Raw genomic sequence first — 18,530 nt, forward strand, 5'->3', positions numbered from 1 at the left:
TACATATTGTTTAGTGTCAGACATATTTTATTCTTACATATTGTTTAGTGTGAGACATATTTTATTCTTACATATTGTTTAGTGTGAGACATATTTTATTCTTAAATATTGTTTAGTGTGAGACATATTTTATTCTTACATATTGTTTAGTGTCAGACATATTTTATTCTTACATATTGTTTAGTGTGAGACATATTTTATTCTTACATATTGTTTAGTGTCAGACATATTTTATTCTTACATATTGTTTAGTGTCAGACATATTTTATTCTTACATATTGTTTAGTGTCAGACATATTTTATTCTTAGATATTGTTTACTGTCAGACATATTTTATTCTTACATATTGTTTAGTGTCAGACATATTTTATTCTTACATATTGTTTACTGTCAGACATATTTTATTCTTACATATTGTTTAGTGTGAGACATATTTTATTCTTACATATTGTTTAGTGTCAGACATATTTTATTCTTACATATTGTTTAGTGTCAGACATATTTTATTCTTACATATTGTTTAGTGTCAGATATATTTTATTCTTACATATTGTTTAGTGTCAGATATATTTTATTCTTATATATTGTTTAGTGTCAGATATATTTTATTCTTACATATTGTTTAGTGTCAGACATAATGTATTCTTACATATAGTGTCAGACCTATTTCATTGTGTGAGATGCGCTTTTTCCCGACGTATTCAATCAGAATTTGAGGGATCATCACCATCATCATCAGGGATCAAGCACGCTTTGTGCTTGCTCGCGGATGAGAGGCGGATCTAGCGAGGCTAGCGTGCCAAGCCTGCGGTGTTTGGAGGCAGTGTGGCCGGGCAGTGTACTCCTTCTTCTGCGTCATCTCACCGCTGACTCTGCTTCTTCTCGCCGACCATCATGGCGACTCCCGCCGCCGTTAACCCGTCGGGTAAGTTAGCAGAGCATTGTTTGGTTTGTTGTATGTTTGACTATGTTGTATTGCGTTTTGGAGTACACTGTATTGTGTTTTTTAGACAATAGTTGAATAATTACCGTGTTACGGAGAGTATGGAGGAAGAAGGAGGGCTGAAGCCGCCGCCAGGCCGCCGAAGCCTGGCTGCAGCATCCATCCCTTCCCCCACCAAAACAATCATTTTCTTTAGCTTTCAACAAACACTTCGATGGATGTCGGTCAGTAGACATGTTAAAGGTGTAATTGCGCGTATTTCTTTGTCGTGGCATAGCTTTGTGTTCGTTATAACAAGCTTTGCTCACCTCTCAGTGACACAAAGATTACTTTGCATATTCTACTTGTTAGCATTTATTTGCCTTTGCTGTATTTTCTACTATGTACACACTAGTACATTCATACTTTTTTTAATACACATTTGTAACATACCTGCCTGTTGATGACAAAATGGACGAAGAGATGTTTCATGGTTAAAACCTTTTACATCCCATGGACACTACATAAACCAAACCACTGCTTTTCAAATTGTGGCCACAAGGGTATCATTTGCCCCAACTATAATAACAAATAAAAATCAAACCAAACCTGGAGCCACACCGTTCGAGTTTTGTTGGCCCTCAGTATGTTGTCGGGAAAAAAAAAATCTAACAAAACAAATAATGCAAGAAAAAGGAACAAAAAGACATAATATAGTGAAAAACAGCTTACATTACTAATAATACTATAATTTGGAATGTCCCGATAAGATATTGGTATCAGAAACCGTATTTCCTTGAATTGCCGCCGGGGCGCTAACTAATTTAAAACCTCTTCTCACTCCTGCGCTTACCAAAGGTATGCGGTAAAAGTAAGCATAAGCTAATTTTTTTAAACCTCTTCTCACTCCAGCACTTACCAAAGGCATGCAGTAAAAATTAGAGTGTGATATAAGCTTGGACCTTAAATCCTACTGAATAGCACTTAATCTTATTCCCTTTATGCAATTTCAAATGATTGAAATTAGCCTCCTCCATTTTAAAAATGATGACAGGGGAAGTGTCACTCGTGACGTCATGAGTTTGACCAGGTGGTAATACTAAGCATGCGCTAATTATTTTGGGAAGCGAGTTTCACTCGGCAGTAATTCAAGGCAGGCGCATACTATATGCCCTGCGGCAATTCAAGGAAATACGGTAATCATTCTGATACAAGCAAAATAACAAGTATGGGATTAGCGCACGTGAGACATACATACATGTCCATAATTGAGAACAGCTAAGCACACTAACGATACCAACGTAATAAGTGTGCCCACACTGTAAAAACTGTTGCCTAGAGCTAACTCAATAAAAATAAGGCAACATTTTGCAACCACTTTTTGTAAGTTTAGTCAACTAATTGGTATTTTGAGTAAGGAAAACTTAATAATATGCATTTAGATTTATGCAAAAATATAAAGTTGCGTTTACAGAAAAAGCCAATAAATTGAGTAAAATCATTGTAAAAAAAACAACAGCATATTAAACACACAAGACTTAATTAAATTAAGTAACATTTAAATGAGATTGAAAAATATTGTTACTCCATTATATTAATTTTGACCAATTTACCCTTTCTTTGTTTTGAAAATGGAAACTGCTTAAAATAATTAGTTAGCAGAATAATAAAAAAATCAAGACATATCAAATTCCAACCTTTATTAAATCATTACCATATAAAAACAGTGGCAATGAGCTGGACAGTACTAACAGTCAACATCCATATTTAGTGCATACAAGAATGCATGACCTCAGATTATTATGTGCTGCTTAGAAGAACATTCAGAATACATTTTTTTTTTTACTGTGTACATCATATAAACAACTCATAGATCCCACCTTTTGACCAGTTGCAGCTTCACCGTCGGGCAATTTAGTGTGTTTAAAACATAAAAAACTTAATATACACACCAGAAACGATGACCTGGAGCTTTGTATAAAACCTGAACAGAATAAACCTTTATAACATTCCGAAGAATTCCACACAATGTACAATGTACTGTATAATGATTATGAACAGACACAAAAAAATAGCTGTTCATAAATGCAAGCTGACAGTCATGCCTCACTGCCTAAGCTACAAGCTTGTTTTTGAGAGTCACGAATTTGGGGGTTAGTTTTTGGCGTAGTGTGTCGAGTCCCACAAAAACTCTTTGAAAACACCTCAAATGTTTGGGAAAGTTTGGATGGATACTCAAGATTAAGTGGATACGTCAACCCCAGAAGTAGGCAGCATGCTTTGACCAGGTTTCCAAGATGAGTAAGGACTTGTACTCACTCAATGATGATTCCTACTGCATTTGGCTCACGACAGATGTAGATGCTCATATTCTTCATTGTAAGGTCCTCATGAACAATAGTCTCTGCAGTTCCTTTTGAGATACAAAAACAGTAATTAAAAAAAAAAACATCTAATTTTATATTTAATATAAATTTTGTGATTTAATTCAGATAATGATTACTTTTGTGAAGACCATTTTGAAAACTTATGAATTCTATTTTGAGATCTTGTACATTAAACTTGATACAATAAATGCATTTCCAGCCACATGCATTTTATTGGCGTTTCTTGAAATTTGCATAGAACAAACCTAAATAGAACCACCCGAAATCAATACAAACAAACAGTAATATGTTTAATATATATATATATATATATATATATATATATATATATATATATATATATATATATATTAAATGTTTTAATGCTTGTTTAAGGGGAGTAATTTTTATTCAAGACTGAAAGGTATCAATCACTCTGTGGTGCTGTGTTAATCGGTTATCCTGGGGTTCCTGCCAACTAGCTGCATGCTCGACCTCCACCTGACAAATGTTGGTTCAGTCAGTTGACATAAAAGTAAACCCAATTTACGCTTCTACATCAGACTGATCAAAACCTGCTTTGAAACAATAATTACACAGTAGTCAGAGATTAGTTCCTGTCCACTCTCTCCCATGTACTCTATAAAGCATCTCTTCATCACATCTCTCTTCATCACTGCAGATGTACTTGGGTCCTACAGTTAATAAATGAATAATAAATTAATTAATTTTGTTGGCAATTTTACTCCAAATCTGTGATACCGTTATTAGAGCATGATTACTGGGTCAGTTATAAACTTTTAAACCACTTTTAACCCACCCGTATGAGTTCCATCAACAAGTTCTTGATGCGGTGACCAGTCACTCCCCCTTTTGCACTGAAGAGCTCCAGGAGTTTTGGAGTGTACCTGTCCAGCTGGGACATAAATGTTGATTCCAGTGGAACAACAGTGCACCTTCTGAATTCTTCATTAATCTGTAAGACAGCAAGTGTTGACTGTTACTGATATTAAGGGTTTTAGTATACATTTTCAGGCAAAAAGTGAGTCTAACATGTAATGTCCAAGTCACAATGGAAACTTGGTCAGGAAAAATAGAATGACAAATCATTTACCTGGAATGGTTTGAAGAGGGCAGGCCATCTGTCCTTAAATTCTGCCACGCCAGGAGACTTGGCAACCACTTCCTGTCTTCTCCAACTGTATGTTCTGGCCATCATATCATTGATGCTGCTGGCACAGTCCTTTTACACAAGGGGCAGGTGAATGAAGGACTTACTTGAGGTGAGTTGAGGAATTTGACTTCTGGGTGGTATCTTGACAGATGAGAGCGAAGGGAACTCCAGCATTTAAAAGAGCATGGGCAACCTATATGAATGCAAGGAAAGGCATGGTTGTGTCCAAAGTATGTAATGCTTTAAAATGTTACTCTTGGTTGGTACAACAGTGCTGCACAATTTACAGGGCCATCCAATCTGTCATTGGAGAGAGAGAGAGAAAAAAAAGACAAGTTATGGTTCATGTCTAACCTCTAGGATATGAAAGCCTGAGGAGAGCCCTTTATACCGTTAATTAAATCCCCCCCCCACCCCCCCATAACAGGTGACGCGGGACCATGTAAACACTTATTCAAAATAACGCTAATTTCAGTCACTCAACTTAAACGTGACTAGTAGATATTATAGATCTAGCAGTAATGACAATAGTAATCGATTTCAAGATAAGGTAGGATGTAGTGCTTTCACTGTGTACAACTTAAATTTTCTATTCACTTGTAATATTAAACCTACAACAATCATGTCTTTTTTCTTTTTTTTGCGGTGGCGCTGAAAATCCAGCAGTGGCAGCCTACCAAATACGACATCAAAGCCCCTTCGCCGATAGTTTGTTGTACAAGTCAATATATCTTTAAAATATTAAACTACCACGCACATTTGAAATGGCGGTCGGCGGGAAAAAGTAGCAAACAAAATATAACGTTGAGCCATGCTTTTGCAAATGTATACATTTAAATTCTGGCAAAATCTGACTTTTAACAATTTAAATTGTTAATTACGTGAGTTCGGTAAAGTGTTTTCCTTGGGCTCTGTGAAAAAACGTGTCTGGGCTTGTTCTTCCACAGCTGCATGCAGGTGGGCGGGTCCTGACGTTTTAAGTCTGATATAAACATTTCAACTGAGTTTTGTTAAGTCAATTTATGTTGAAGTCCAATAAAATTAGTTTTATCACATAAAAAATCAAGTTACGAAAATATTCACACTTTACCTATAGATAACTCAATAAAATATAAAAAGAAAAATGAATTTATTCATTGGAATAAATATACTTTTAAAAATAAAGTAAAATGGACAATACCACTGAAATACTTTTTACAATGCAATTGAACAATATTGCAGTCTAAAACACATCTGTCAATATAAACCAGTGCTTCTCAAATATTTTTGAAAAAAATATCGGCAGCACTAAAGTTTAGATCCATGAATGAAAAAAGAAAGCGAATGAATGTTTATAACTGAATAAATTTACATAGGCATAAAAATGTGTTTTGTTATTTTTTTTTAATGAATTAACTAACGTTCATGACATTTTTATGGGACCCCATTTTCCTAGCGATTTCTAGCAGCAACACTGTTTAATGTTATTGAATTTATCGATGTGACGTCATATTCCTCATATTGGCCCAATCGATTTAGAATCGTCTACATCCCAATCGATGCATTTAAGAAACAATTATTTTTCCCACCTCTATTCATTTCATTTATGATTTAAATGTATTGGCAACACTAAATTGGCCCTAGTGTGTGAATTTGAGTGTGAATGTTGTCTGTCTATCTGTGTTGGCCCTGCGATGATGTGGCGGCTTGTCCAGGGTGTACACCGCCTTGCGCCCGATTGTAGCTGAGATAGGGTCCAGCCTCCTGTACTCCGAAAGGGATAAGCGGTGGAAAAATGGATGGCTGTATTAAACATAGTTTCTGCATGCAACTATCTTTATTTTCCCAAAAATGTGTTTGATAATAATTTACAACTATGTGGTCCAATTTCTAATAACATATTGGTATGTCATTTTTGTACAATTCATTTTTTTCTGACTTTTGGGAACAGATTACTAACAAAAACCAAGGTTTCCACTGTATATATGAGCTACTACTAAAAAGTTAACATCAAATTTAAAGAATATGGTTGCAAGGGTTCCCTCCGGGTACTCCGGGTTCCTCCCACCTCCAAAACACATGCACCTGGGGATAGGTTGATTAGCAACACTAAATTGGCCCTAGTGTGAGAATGTGATTGGGAATTAGGGCTGGGCGATATATCGATATACTCAATATATCGCAGGTTTGTCTCTGTGCGATATAGAAAATGACTATATCGTGATATTCGAGTATACGTTCTCACGCAGTTGCTTTTAGCTGCAGGCATTACACTATGGGCATTTCTCAATATTTCTTGTCTCTCCTTCTCACAGAGACATAAAACAAGCGAACCTTCTTACATACGTATACGCCCTCACGGAGCAGAGAGGTAGCAGAATGGGTAACGTTATCTGTGGTGTGGGTGTAATACGAGAGAAAGAAGGTGCGAATCTGGTAACGAATGAAAGTAGAATTAATTCCCAAGAAAAACAACACAGGGTCCATCGTCTGGCGGTGGTTTGGCTTCTAGTGGGAATATGTCGAACAGACAACCGTAATTTGTCAAGTGTGGGGCAAAAGCGTTGCTACAAAAAGTAGCTGCCATGCTAATATGTAACATCATTTGAAAAGTTACATGCTAGAGAATAAAGAGTGATTACTCCGCATGTCAACATCTCCATTCGGTGCCACACCAACAAAATGCCGAGGCATACATTTCCACATCAACACCGTATGAAAAAAATAGTCAACAACATGAGGAGATAACGTCCGCAATAACCTACCACATAGCGATTAGATTTCCTATTATGCAACTCATTTTTATTTGACAGTTATTGAAATATCTTGTGTGACATCATGCACAAAATTGCACTTTATTTGTTTTAAACCATTGTAGTGGTATTCTGTACAAAAAGTACACTTTAATTTAGTGTTGTTTTGACACGTCATCTTAGTGACATCATGCACAAAAGTGCACTCATAGCTTGTTTTAAAATGTCTCTGACAATCTTGCACTTTCTGTTTTGAAATGACACTGCTTAATAACTGTTTGATGAATAAAGTTTTGGTCAATTGACTTAGTTGTGATTTCCCTCTCTGCATGATAGTTTAAAACAGGGGTAGGGAACCTATGGCTCTAGAGCCAGATGTGGCTCTTTTGATGACTGCATCTGGCTCTCAGATTAATCTTATTTTACATTGCTTAACACAGTAAGTAATGAATAATTCCACTGGTAATCAGTGTTAAAAATAACGTTCAAAATGTAAAAAATTCTCATGCATTTTTATCCCTCCATCCGTTTTCTACCGCAGTGTTTTTCAACCTTTTTTGAGCCAAGGCAAATTTTTTGCGTTTAAAAAATCCAGAGGCACACCACCAGCAGAAATTTATTAAAAACGAAACTCAGTTGACAGTAAAAAGTCGTTGTTACAATTGCTGGATACGACTTTAAACCATAACCAAGCATGCATCAATATAGCTCTTGTCTCAAAGTAGATGTACTGTCACCACCTGTCACATCACGCCGTGACTTATTTTGAGTGGTTTGCTGTTTTCCTGTGTGTAGTGTTTTAGTTCTAGTCTTGTGCTCCTATTTTGGTAGCTTTTTCTCTTTTTTTGGTATTTTCCTGTAGCAGTTTCATGTCTTCCTTTGAGCGCTACTTCCCGCATCTACTTTGTTTTAGCAATCAAGAATATTTCAGTCGTTATTATCCTTCTTTGTGGGGACATTGTCGATTGTCAAGTCATGTTCGGATGTACATTGTTTTTGCTCCACAGTAAATTTTTGCTGTCGTCCAGCATTCTGTTTTTTTGTTTACTTTGTAGCCAGTTCATTTTTAGTTTTGCTCTGCATAGCCTTCCCTAAGCTTTAATGCCTTTTCTTAGTCGCACTCACCTTTTGTTTATTTATGTTTTAAAGCATTAGACACCTTTTTTTTTTTACCTGCACCCTGCCTCCCGCTGTTTCCAACATCTACAAAGCAATTAGCTCTAGACAGCACCGACCACTCAACAACACCACATCATTTTCAGACTGTAATTACTGGTTTGCAAAAAACAATTTTAACCCATAAAGGTGAAATTAGATAATCTCCCACGGCACACCAGACTGTATCTCACGGCACAGTGGTTGAAAAAGACTGTTCTACTGCACCTGTTCAAGAAGTCAAGAATGGTAAGAAGTATTTTATTCATTATTAGTTAGCTTCAGAATAAAAATTTTATTAAAAAGAATAACATAGGTGTTCTACCCTAATGTTGGTTTTACATAAAAATGCACACATTTAGTTGTATTCAGTGTTTAAAAAACATTATATGGCTCTCACGGAAATACATTTTTAAATATTTGGCTTCCATGGCTCTCTCAGCCAAAAAGGTTCCCGACCCCTGGTTTAAAATGAACATATATTAATGCAGTATGAACAAGAATGTTTTAATGTCGACACATAGAATCATCATTTTGGTGTTATTATATGCATCAAGTGTTAATTCAAGGCTAAGACAAAAAATCAAGAAATATATCGTGTATCGTGAGTTGGCCTAAAAATATCGAGATATATTAAAAAAAGGCCATATCGCCCAGCCCTACTACATGATATATATCTCGATATTTTGCCTTAGCATCTACACTTTGAGATCTAGTTCAATTCATTTCAGTTCAGACTTTAAACACTAGGCCTACTCAGTGGCCCAGTGGTTAGAGTGTCCGCCTTGAGATCGGTAGGTCGTGAGTTAAAATCCTGGCCGAGTCATACCAAAGACTATAAAAATGGGACCCATTAGCTCCCTGTCTGGCACTCAGCATTAAGGGTTGGAATTGGGGTTAAAGCACCATAAATGATTTCCGGGCGCGGCACCGCTGCTGCCCACTGCTCCCCTTACCTCCCAGGGGGTGATCAAGGTTAATGGGTCAAATGCAGAGAACAATTTCGTCACATCTAGCATGTGTGTGACAATCATTGGTACTATAACTTTAACTTTAGATCCTAACTGCTACAAATGATGACAGTCGGAAGTGGCTTTATTTCAATGCATCCATTTTCTACCGCTTGTCCCTCTTGGAATTGTGGGGGTTGCTGGAGGCTATCCCAGTTGCATTCGGGCAAAAGGCGGGGTACACCCTGGACAAGTCGTATCGCAGGGCTAATACAGATAGACAGACAACATTCACACTGACATTCACACACAAGCGCCAATTTAGTGTTGCCAATCGACCTATCCCGAGGTGCATGTCTTTGGAGGTGGGAGGAAGCCGGAGTACCCAGTGGGAACGCATGCAATCACGGGAAGAACATGCAAACTACAAACAGAATTTGGTTTCAGTTTATTTTATCTTGTTATACTTCATTTTATTAGGTCCCAAACAGAGGAGCAATCTCTGCAGAAGGGAGGCAGAGCACTGCAAAAGCCATATTGAAATTGTTGTTTTTTCTTTTCTACGTTCGGACGTCTCTTTAAAGTCCTTAGCATGCACGAAAAGTCCCCATATTTTACAGAGACGTCAGGTATAGTGACAAATTTTATATTTAGGGGTCCTGAAATGGAAATAAACAATTTTCCCTAAAATAGCATTGAAGCGAAGTGTGTTTTATTTGATTACTCGATTAACCGAACAAATGAATAGATTACTCGATTACTAAAATAGATTACTTGATTATTAAAATAATCAATAGTTGCAGCTCTAATTGATTTGTTACACGCCAAATTCACGTTGACACGAACAAAATAGATACATGTCACGTATAGGCAAAAAAATCTGAATTGACCTGCAGTGTGAACACAGACTTCGAGTTGCCATTTGAAAACAGGTCAACCATATTCTCCCTCATGTTCTTTGTTACGTAATTGTAGATGCAAATAAAACAGCAATATAAAATACAAGGGTGGTTGTATGCTGGCTGTGTATAATTGTTGCGATGTGTTGTGAACAAGATTATCACATTGCCCTGTCACATAATAGAAGAGCATTGAAAGAAAAGTCTCCTCTAGATAGATAGATAGTCCGTTTGTACTTTGTTGATTGCTTCAGGAGAGTTCCTTCAGTCAAATATGAAAGTTAGAAATGATATGGCTTAGACCTGGGTAGTAAAACATGATCCATGTTGTGTTATAATGTCATTTCCAAGTCAAATGCTTCGAGTGAAAGCTACATGCAGCCTTTTTATCCGGTGGTGACACCCATCTAGAACTAAGTAACAGTTAATGCTGCTGCAACTGTTGCTGATGTCGCCACAGCAGGATAAAGTTAGCCTGCTGATCCAAGATCAGCTGTGCATAGAAGCGTAGTGAGGTGCAGTGACTTCAGACCATGAACGCTGTGTCACTGCAGGATTATCTCCATCTGGCCATCACCCAGATCTAATTGGTGTAAGAGCTTGTGACATGTGACATGACAAATTATCTAATGAACGTTGCATGCTTTGCTGGGACAAAGAAAAGTCAAGAATAAAAAAAGACAAATATGTACATATATATGTACTGTATATTTCAAATAATGTTTAGGGCCGATTGTAACTCCACACCAGCGCTCCACAAAGTGTTGCTGTACTGCAGGCATGTGCAATTATTTTGAATGTAGGGCCACATTGGTAAAAACAAAAAAAATGTGTCTGAGGGCTGGTGTGTGTTTGTGTATAATTTATGTGTGTATATAGAGCTGTCAAATTATAATTTTTTTTTAAATAAAATGATTCCCATTTGAAAACTTGGATTAATCATTTTAATCACAGGTCATTATATAATTAAAATTTGCCGAAGAAAAGACTCCAGTTTTTGTACACAAATGCAATTTTATTGTCAGTGTCATCCAGGGAGGTTTTGAAAAGTTTTACTTAACGCAAGTCATTTATTTGCACAAAAGGTAGGCGTTCGGGTGGCATCCTGACCAGATGCCCGAATCACCTCATCTGGTTCCTCACGATGTGAAGGAGCAGCGGCTTTACTTTGAGCTCCTCCTGGATGGCAGAGCTTCTCACCCTATCTCTAACGGAGAGCCTCGCCACCTAGCTGAGGGAACTCATTTCGGCTGATTGTACCCGTGATCTTGTCCTTTCGGTCATAACCCAAAGCTCATGACCATAGGTGAGGATGGGAACGTAGATCGACCGGTAAATTGAGAGTGTTGCCTCTTTTGCTTAGCTCCTTCTTCACCACAACGGATTGATACAGCGTCCGTATTACTGAAGACGCCGCACCGATCCGCCTGTCAATCTCACGATCCACTCTTCCCTCACTCCTGAACAAGACTCTGAGGTACTTGAACTCCTCCACTTGGGGCAGGGTCTTCTCCCCAACTTGGAGATTGCACTCCACCCTTTTCTGGGCGAGAACCATGAACTCCAATTTGGAGGTGGTGATTCTCATCCCAGTCGCTTCACACTCAGCTGCGAAACCGATTCCGGGGAGAGCTGAAGATCCTGGCCAGATGAAGCCATCAGGACCACATCATCTGCAAAAAGCAGAGACGTAATCCTGCAGCCACCAAACCGGATCCCCTCAACGCCATGACTGCGCCTATAAATTCTGTCCATAAAAGTTATGAACAGAGTCGGTGACAAGGGGCAGCCTTGGTGGAGTCCAACCCTCACTGGAAACGTGTCCGACTTATTGCCGTCAATGTGGACGAAGCTCTGACACTGATCGTACAGGGAGCGGACCACCACAATCAGACAATCCGACACTCACATGACTTCTTGAGGTACACGGTCGAAGGCCTTCTCCAAGTCCACAAAGCACATGTAGACTGGTTGGGCAAACTCACATGCACCCTCAAGGACCCTGCCGAGAGTATAGCGCTGGTCCACAGTTCCACGACCAGGACGAAAACCAAACTGTTACTCCTGAATCCGAGGTTCGACTATCCGGCGTTGCCTCCTCTCCAGTACACCTGAATAAACCTTACCGGGAAGGCTGAGGAGTGCGATCCAACGATAGTTGGAACACACCCTCCAGTTCCCCTTCTTAAAGAGAGGAACCACCACCCCGGCCTGCCAATCCAGAGTTACCGCCCCCGATGTCCACGCGATGCTGCTGTCTTGTCAAACAAGACAGCCCCACAGCATCCAGGGCCTTAAGGAACTCCGGGCGGATCTCATCCACTGAGGAGCTTTTTAACTACCTCAGCAACCTCAGCCCCTATAATAGGAGACCCCACTACAGATTCCCTAGGCACTGCTTCCTCATAGAAAGACATGTTGATGGGATTGAGGAGGTCTTCGGAGTATTCCATACGGACTGATCCAAAACATCCGCAGTCGAGGTCAGCAGAACACCATCCGCACCATACAGTTGACAGTGCACTGCTTCCCCTTCCTGAGGCGGCGGATGGTGGTCCAGAATCGCTTCGAAACCATCCAAAAGTCATTTTCCATGGCTTCCCCGATCTCCTCCCATGTCCGAGTTTTTGCTTCCGCGACCACTGAAACCTCACACTGCTTGGCCTGTCGGTACCTGTCCGCTGCCTCCGGAGTCCTATGAGCCAAAACAACCCGATAGGACTCCTTCTTCAGCTTGTTGGCATCCCTCACCGCTAGTGTCCACCAACGGCTTCTTGGATTACCGCCACGACAGGCACCAACTACCTTGCGGCCACAGCTCCAATCAGCCGCCTCGACAATAGAGGTGCGGAGCATGGTCCACTCGGACTAAATGTCCAGCACCTCCCTCTTGACATGTTCAAAGTTCTTCCAAAGGTGGGAACTGAAACTCTCTCTGACAGGAGACTCTGCCAGACTTTCCCAGCAGATCCTCACAATGCGTTTGGGCCTGCCAGGTCTGTCCGGCATCCTCCCCCACCATCGCAGCCAACTCATCACCAGGTGGTGATCGGTAGAAAGCTTGGCCGCTCTCTTCACCCGAGTGTCCAAAACATGAGGCCGAAAAACCGATGACACAACTCCAAAGTCAATCATGGAACTGCGGCCTAGGATGTCCTGGTGCCAAGTGCACAAATGGATACCCTTATGTTTGAACATGGTGTTTGTTATGGACAATTTGTGACGAGCACAAATGTCCAATAACAAAACACCACACGGGTTCAGATCCCGGCGGCTATTCGTCCCAATCACGCTTCTCCAGGTTTCACGTTGAAGTCCCCCAGTAGGACAAGGGAATCTCCCGAGGGAGCACTTTCCAGTACTTCCTCAAATGTATCCAGAAAGGGTTGGTTACTCTGAACTGCTGTTTGGTGCGTAAGCACAAACAACAGTCAGGACCCGTCCCCCCACATGAAGGCGGAGGGAAGCTACCCTCTCGTCCACTGGGTTGAAATCCAACGTGCTGGCTTTGAGCCGGAGGGAAAACAAGAATTGCCACCCCAGCCCGTCGCCTCTCACTGCCGGCAACGCCAGAGTGGAAGAGAGTCCAGCCCCTCTATCCAGCCGGAACTTCTCCACCTCGCGCATTAGCTCAGGCTCCTTTCCCCCTAGTGAGGTGACGTTCCACGTCCCAAGAGATAGCTTATGTAGCCGAGGATCGGACCGCCAGGTGCCCTGCCTCCGGCTTCCGCCCAGCTCACATCTATGGCCCCTGCTAATGGTGGTGAGCCCATTGGAGGAGGGACCCACATTGACTCTTCGGGCTGTGCTCGGCCGGGCCCCATGGAAACAGACCCGGCCACCAGGCGCTCCCCGTCGTGCCCCAGAGGGGGGCCCGGTGACCCGCGTCCGGGCGATGGAAATCTGAGTCCTTGATTGGTTTTCTTCATAGAGGTCTTCAAGCTGCTCTTTGTCTGATACCTCACCTAGGACCTGTTTATTGTAGGAGACCCTGGACAACATAGCTCATAGGATCATTGGGACACGCAAACTCCTCTACCACGATAAGGTGGCAGCTCAGACAGGAGTGACCACTGACCCTATAACCGTTAAAAAGGAACTGCACTTTTTTTTTTTGTCTTGCCTTTCTTTCCCAATCATTATGAAAGACATGACAACAGATGTATTTTTTCAATGCATTCTAACTTGTAAAATAAACCTAAATTAAAGTCTCCTAACAGTGGAGCAAATGCGAGGCTCTCTATTCAGCCCATAAAACCCAATAAAAAACATCCAAAAACATTCAACAATACTCCATTTACATTAAATTACAATATTAACCAAGTATTAGTGATATTGCTATTATAAGCTATAACGCACACAAGCTAATTATAGCGGTGCCATGATCACGAACTTGTGTGCCAATGTTGACTTGATCGACTGATGAACTGCTTCCTAGTTTCCTAGCTCGTCAAACTTTATTATAGATCATAAATCATACCTCTCACCTAGATAGTAGAAGAAAGAGGACAATTTCCGACAAGTGGGTGCACTTTGATAGCCAATTTAGAGCCGAAAATGGTGAGAACGACACAAAAAGGCGCTCGGATCTACCCCTTAGCAAGGCTTGTAAGTAATTGTTCATCTAAATGGGAATAAAACAATATTATATCAGTCAACATTCTAATGACAGCAGACATTGTACCTTAAGTGGTGTTTTTATAATGTTTGTTGTCTTTCAAAATTTGCAGTGATTATAAATCAGTGACGTAGTGGGAAAAAACTGAACGTTGTGAGGCGTTTTTGAAATTAAAGGCTTTTACTGACAGACTAAAGCTACTTCCATAAGCTCCATGGCAAGTGGACTTTTGATCACATTTATTTAATATTTAGAATGCATTCAAAATAAAAGACATATGTGTTCTTCTCTTACAAAAGGATTGTGAATGATAGGCAAAAAAAAAAAAAAAAAAGTGCAGTTCCCCTTTCAGGGGGAACTGTAATTTTTCAAGTGTGGGGCAAAAGCATTGCTAGAAAAAGTAGCAGCACTGGTAATTTGTAGCACCATTTGAAAAGTCACCCGCTAGAGAATGAAGAGTGCCTGAAACTCTGCATGTCATTATCTTGGCCGGTGCCACACCAACAAAATGCCCAAGCAACCATTTCCACATCAACACCGTATGAAAAAAATATTATAAAACATGAGATAACGTCCGCAGTAACCTATTATGCAGCTCATTTTTATTTGACAGTTATTGAAATATCTTGTGTGACATGATGTACTTAAGTGCACTTTAGATGTTTTAAACTATTGTAGTTGCATTCTGGACAAAAAGTGCACTTTAATTTAGTGTTGTTTTGATATGTTTGGGGGCGGCATAGCGTAGTGGGTAGAGCGGCCGTGCCAGAAACCTGAGGGTTGCAGGTTCGCGTCCCACCTATTGACATCCAAATCGGTGCCGTTGTGTCCTTGGGCAGGACACTTCACCCTTGCCCCGGTGCCGCGCACACTGGTGAATGAATGATGAATGAATGATTGGTGGTGGTCGGAGGGGCCGTAGGCGCAAACTGGCAGCCACGGTTCCATCAGTCCACCCCAGGGCAGCTGTGGCTACAGATGTAGCTTACTACCACCAGGTGTGAATGAATGATGGGTTCCCACTTCTCTGTGAGCGCTTTGAGTATCTAACAATAGAAAAACGAGATATAAATCTAATCCATTATTATTATTATTATATGTCATCTTAGTGACATCATGCACAAAAGTGCACTAATAGGTTGTTTTAAAATGTCACTGACAATCTCGCACTTTCTGTTTTGGAATTTACATGAATGTTTGTACCACTGCTTAATAACTGTTTAATAAATACAGTTTTGGTAAATTGACTTGGTTGTGATTTCCCTCTCTGCATGAAAGTTTAAAATGAGCATATATTAATGCAGTATGAACAAGAATGTTTTGATGTAGACACATAGAATCATCATACTGGTGTGATTATATGCATCAAGTGTTCATTCAAGGCTAAGGCAAAATATCAAGATATATATTGTGTATCGTGATATGGCCTAAAAATATCAAGATATTAATAAAAGGCCATAACACCCAGACCCGAAAATAATACGTTACAGTAATCGAGACGAGACGTAACGAACGCATGAATAATGATTTCAGCGTCGGAATGAATTTTAGCGATATTACGGAGATGAAAGAAGGCCGTTTTAGTACCATTCTTAACGTGTGACTCAAACGAGAGAGTTGGGTCGAAGATAATACCCAAATTTTCTACCGAGTCACCTTGTGTATTTGTTTTGTTGTCAAATGTTAAGGTGGTATTATTAAATAGGTGTCGGTGTCTAGCAGGACCGATAATCACCATTTCCGTTTTCTTAGAGTTGAGTTCCAAAAAGTTAGCGGACATCCATTTAGTTTCTTTAAGACACGCCTCCAGCTGACTACAATCCAGCGTGTTGGTCAGCTTTAGGGACATGCAGAGTTGGGTGTCATCAGCATAACAGTGAAAGCTAACACCATATTTGCGTATGATGTCATCTACAATAGCGGCAACATGTAGATGCTGAAATGTGCAGGGCCAAGAACCGAACCCTGGGGAACTGCACACGTTACCTAACATACTCCGAGGTCTGATTGTTATGGAATATGCACTGCATCCTGCCAGTAACATAGGAGTTAAACCAAGACGCTGCTAAGTCTGACATACCAACATACCAATGTCAATATCGAAATCTCTCTCTCTCTCCCTCTCTCTCTCTCTCTCTCACTCTCTCTCTCTCTCTCTCTCTCTCTCTCTCTATATATATATATATATATATATATATATATATATATATATATATATATATATATATACACATATAGACAAAACTATACATATATGTTTGTGTGTGTATAAATGTATATTATTAGTTTTGTATTATCAGTAATAGTATTATTAGTTCTGTCAAATTATATATAATATAAAATATATATTTGTTTTGATAGTTATATATATATATGTATATATATATGTACATATGTATGTATGTACATATATATATATATACATAGTATATATATATAGTATATGCATTTGTGTGTGTTTGAAATATATGTTATTAGTTTTATATTATCAGTATTAGTGGTATTAATGCTGTTAAATGATTATTTACGTTTGAATCTGGATTAATCATGATTAATGACAGTAAATTACTTGCTTAAAAAATTTAAATACATTTAAAACAGTGCCCATTATTTGGACACAAATGCAATTTTATTCTCAGAATGGCATACAGCAACATTTGTTAAATATTTTACTTAAATACATTTCATACATTTGCTTAAAACAGCGTAACAAATTTATTTTAAATCCCATCTGGGTTTTATTTGGAAGTGAATTTTGTTAGCAAACAACAGTCTGTGAATAATGGACGGATGCCCGACCATTACTTTTTTATTTCAGTCTGTCCGTGGTTTTCGCAGCACACTGTATTTTCAGCAATTTAACCCGTTGACTGTCGTTTGCTCCAAGCACAAGAAATAAGCTCTTCTGACTGACTTGTGATTGGAAAGAGCGCAAAGTCCTCAGTCATATTGCTACTTTAACATGATTTGTGTATGTAAGAGGGCGTGGGCCCTGGGCTTGACAAGCCAAGCAACCTCCTTCGGCCGATATCAAGTTGATTGCCATGTAACAGAAATGTGCTTGAATAGAGTGAAAACTCTATATTGCATCTAAAATTTTACTTGTGTACGCCTGTGTTTGAACGTCAGTTTATATCTATGACAAAAGTCATGCAACTGCTATTACATGGCCTCTGGCCTTGTGTCCCTAAAGCTGGCAAGGAAGAGTCAGGTGGCGGCGGAAAGTGGAATGCCACTGCAGCTGGCGAAGAGGAGGACCTGCGGCTAGGCTTTGGTCGATATTCGAAGAGTCAATTAACTGACGAAAAACACAAATTAAGTCAGTAAGTTTTCCAGCATCGATTAAACACCATGTGGATGCGTGTTTACGGACTTCAAGAGCATTCATGCTTTTCGGCGGTTTCAGCAGCTGCGCGTGTTTGTGCCATAGTGGAATGAAAAGAATGGGTGAATCTTCTTCTGAGTCTTTGACTCTTTGTGACGAGTCACTTTGTGCAACAATTTAGCATGTACATGGACAAAATGATCATATAACCAAATGCCACCGCACTACTGTTGGGAATATTTCAGATTAAACCTTTGCAACAAGATGAGACTATCAACACATAGGAGCCGGTTTGCTGAATTTGTTCAAATACAGCAAACCTGTAGGCCCACTTGAAACACAATCATCCGACAGTCTACACTCACTGAGGCATTTGGTGAAGAAGGTCA

The 18,530-nt window shown here is 39.6% G+C and overlaps 1 protein-coding gene across 1 annotated transcript in view; it reads left to right on the forward strand.

Annotated features, from left to right (window-relative positions):
• Positions 1-704: 704 nt before the first annotated feature.
• arnt2 (aryl-hydrocarbon receptor nuclear translocator 2) overlaps positions 705-18,530 on the forward strand; it is a 129,064-nt gene continuing 111,238 nt past the window's right edge. Inside the window, exon 1 of the mRNA XM_061884220.1 lies at positions 705-925. Coding sequence (XP_061740204.1) covers positions 895-925 — 31 coding nt within the window. The 5' untranslated portion in view covers positions 705-894. The remainder of the gene's footprint in view (positions 926-18,530) is intronic.

Source organism: Nerophis ophidion, linkage group LG02 (assembly GCF_033978795.1).
Source record: "Nerophis ophidion isolate RoL-2023_Sa linkage group LG02, RoL_Noph_v1.0, whole genome shotgun sequence".
In the NCBI taxonomy this organism is placed as follows: Eukaryota; Metazoa; Chordata; class Actinopteri; order Syngnathiformes; family Syngnathidae; genus Nerophis; species Nerophis ophidion.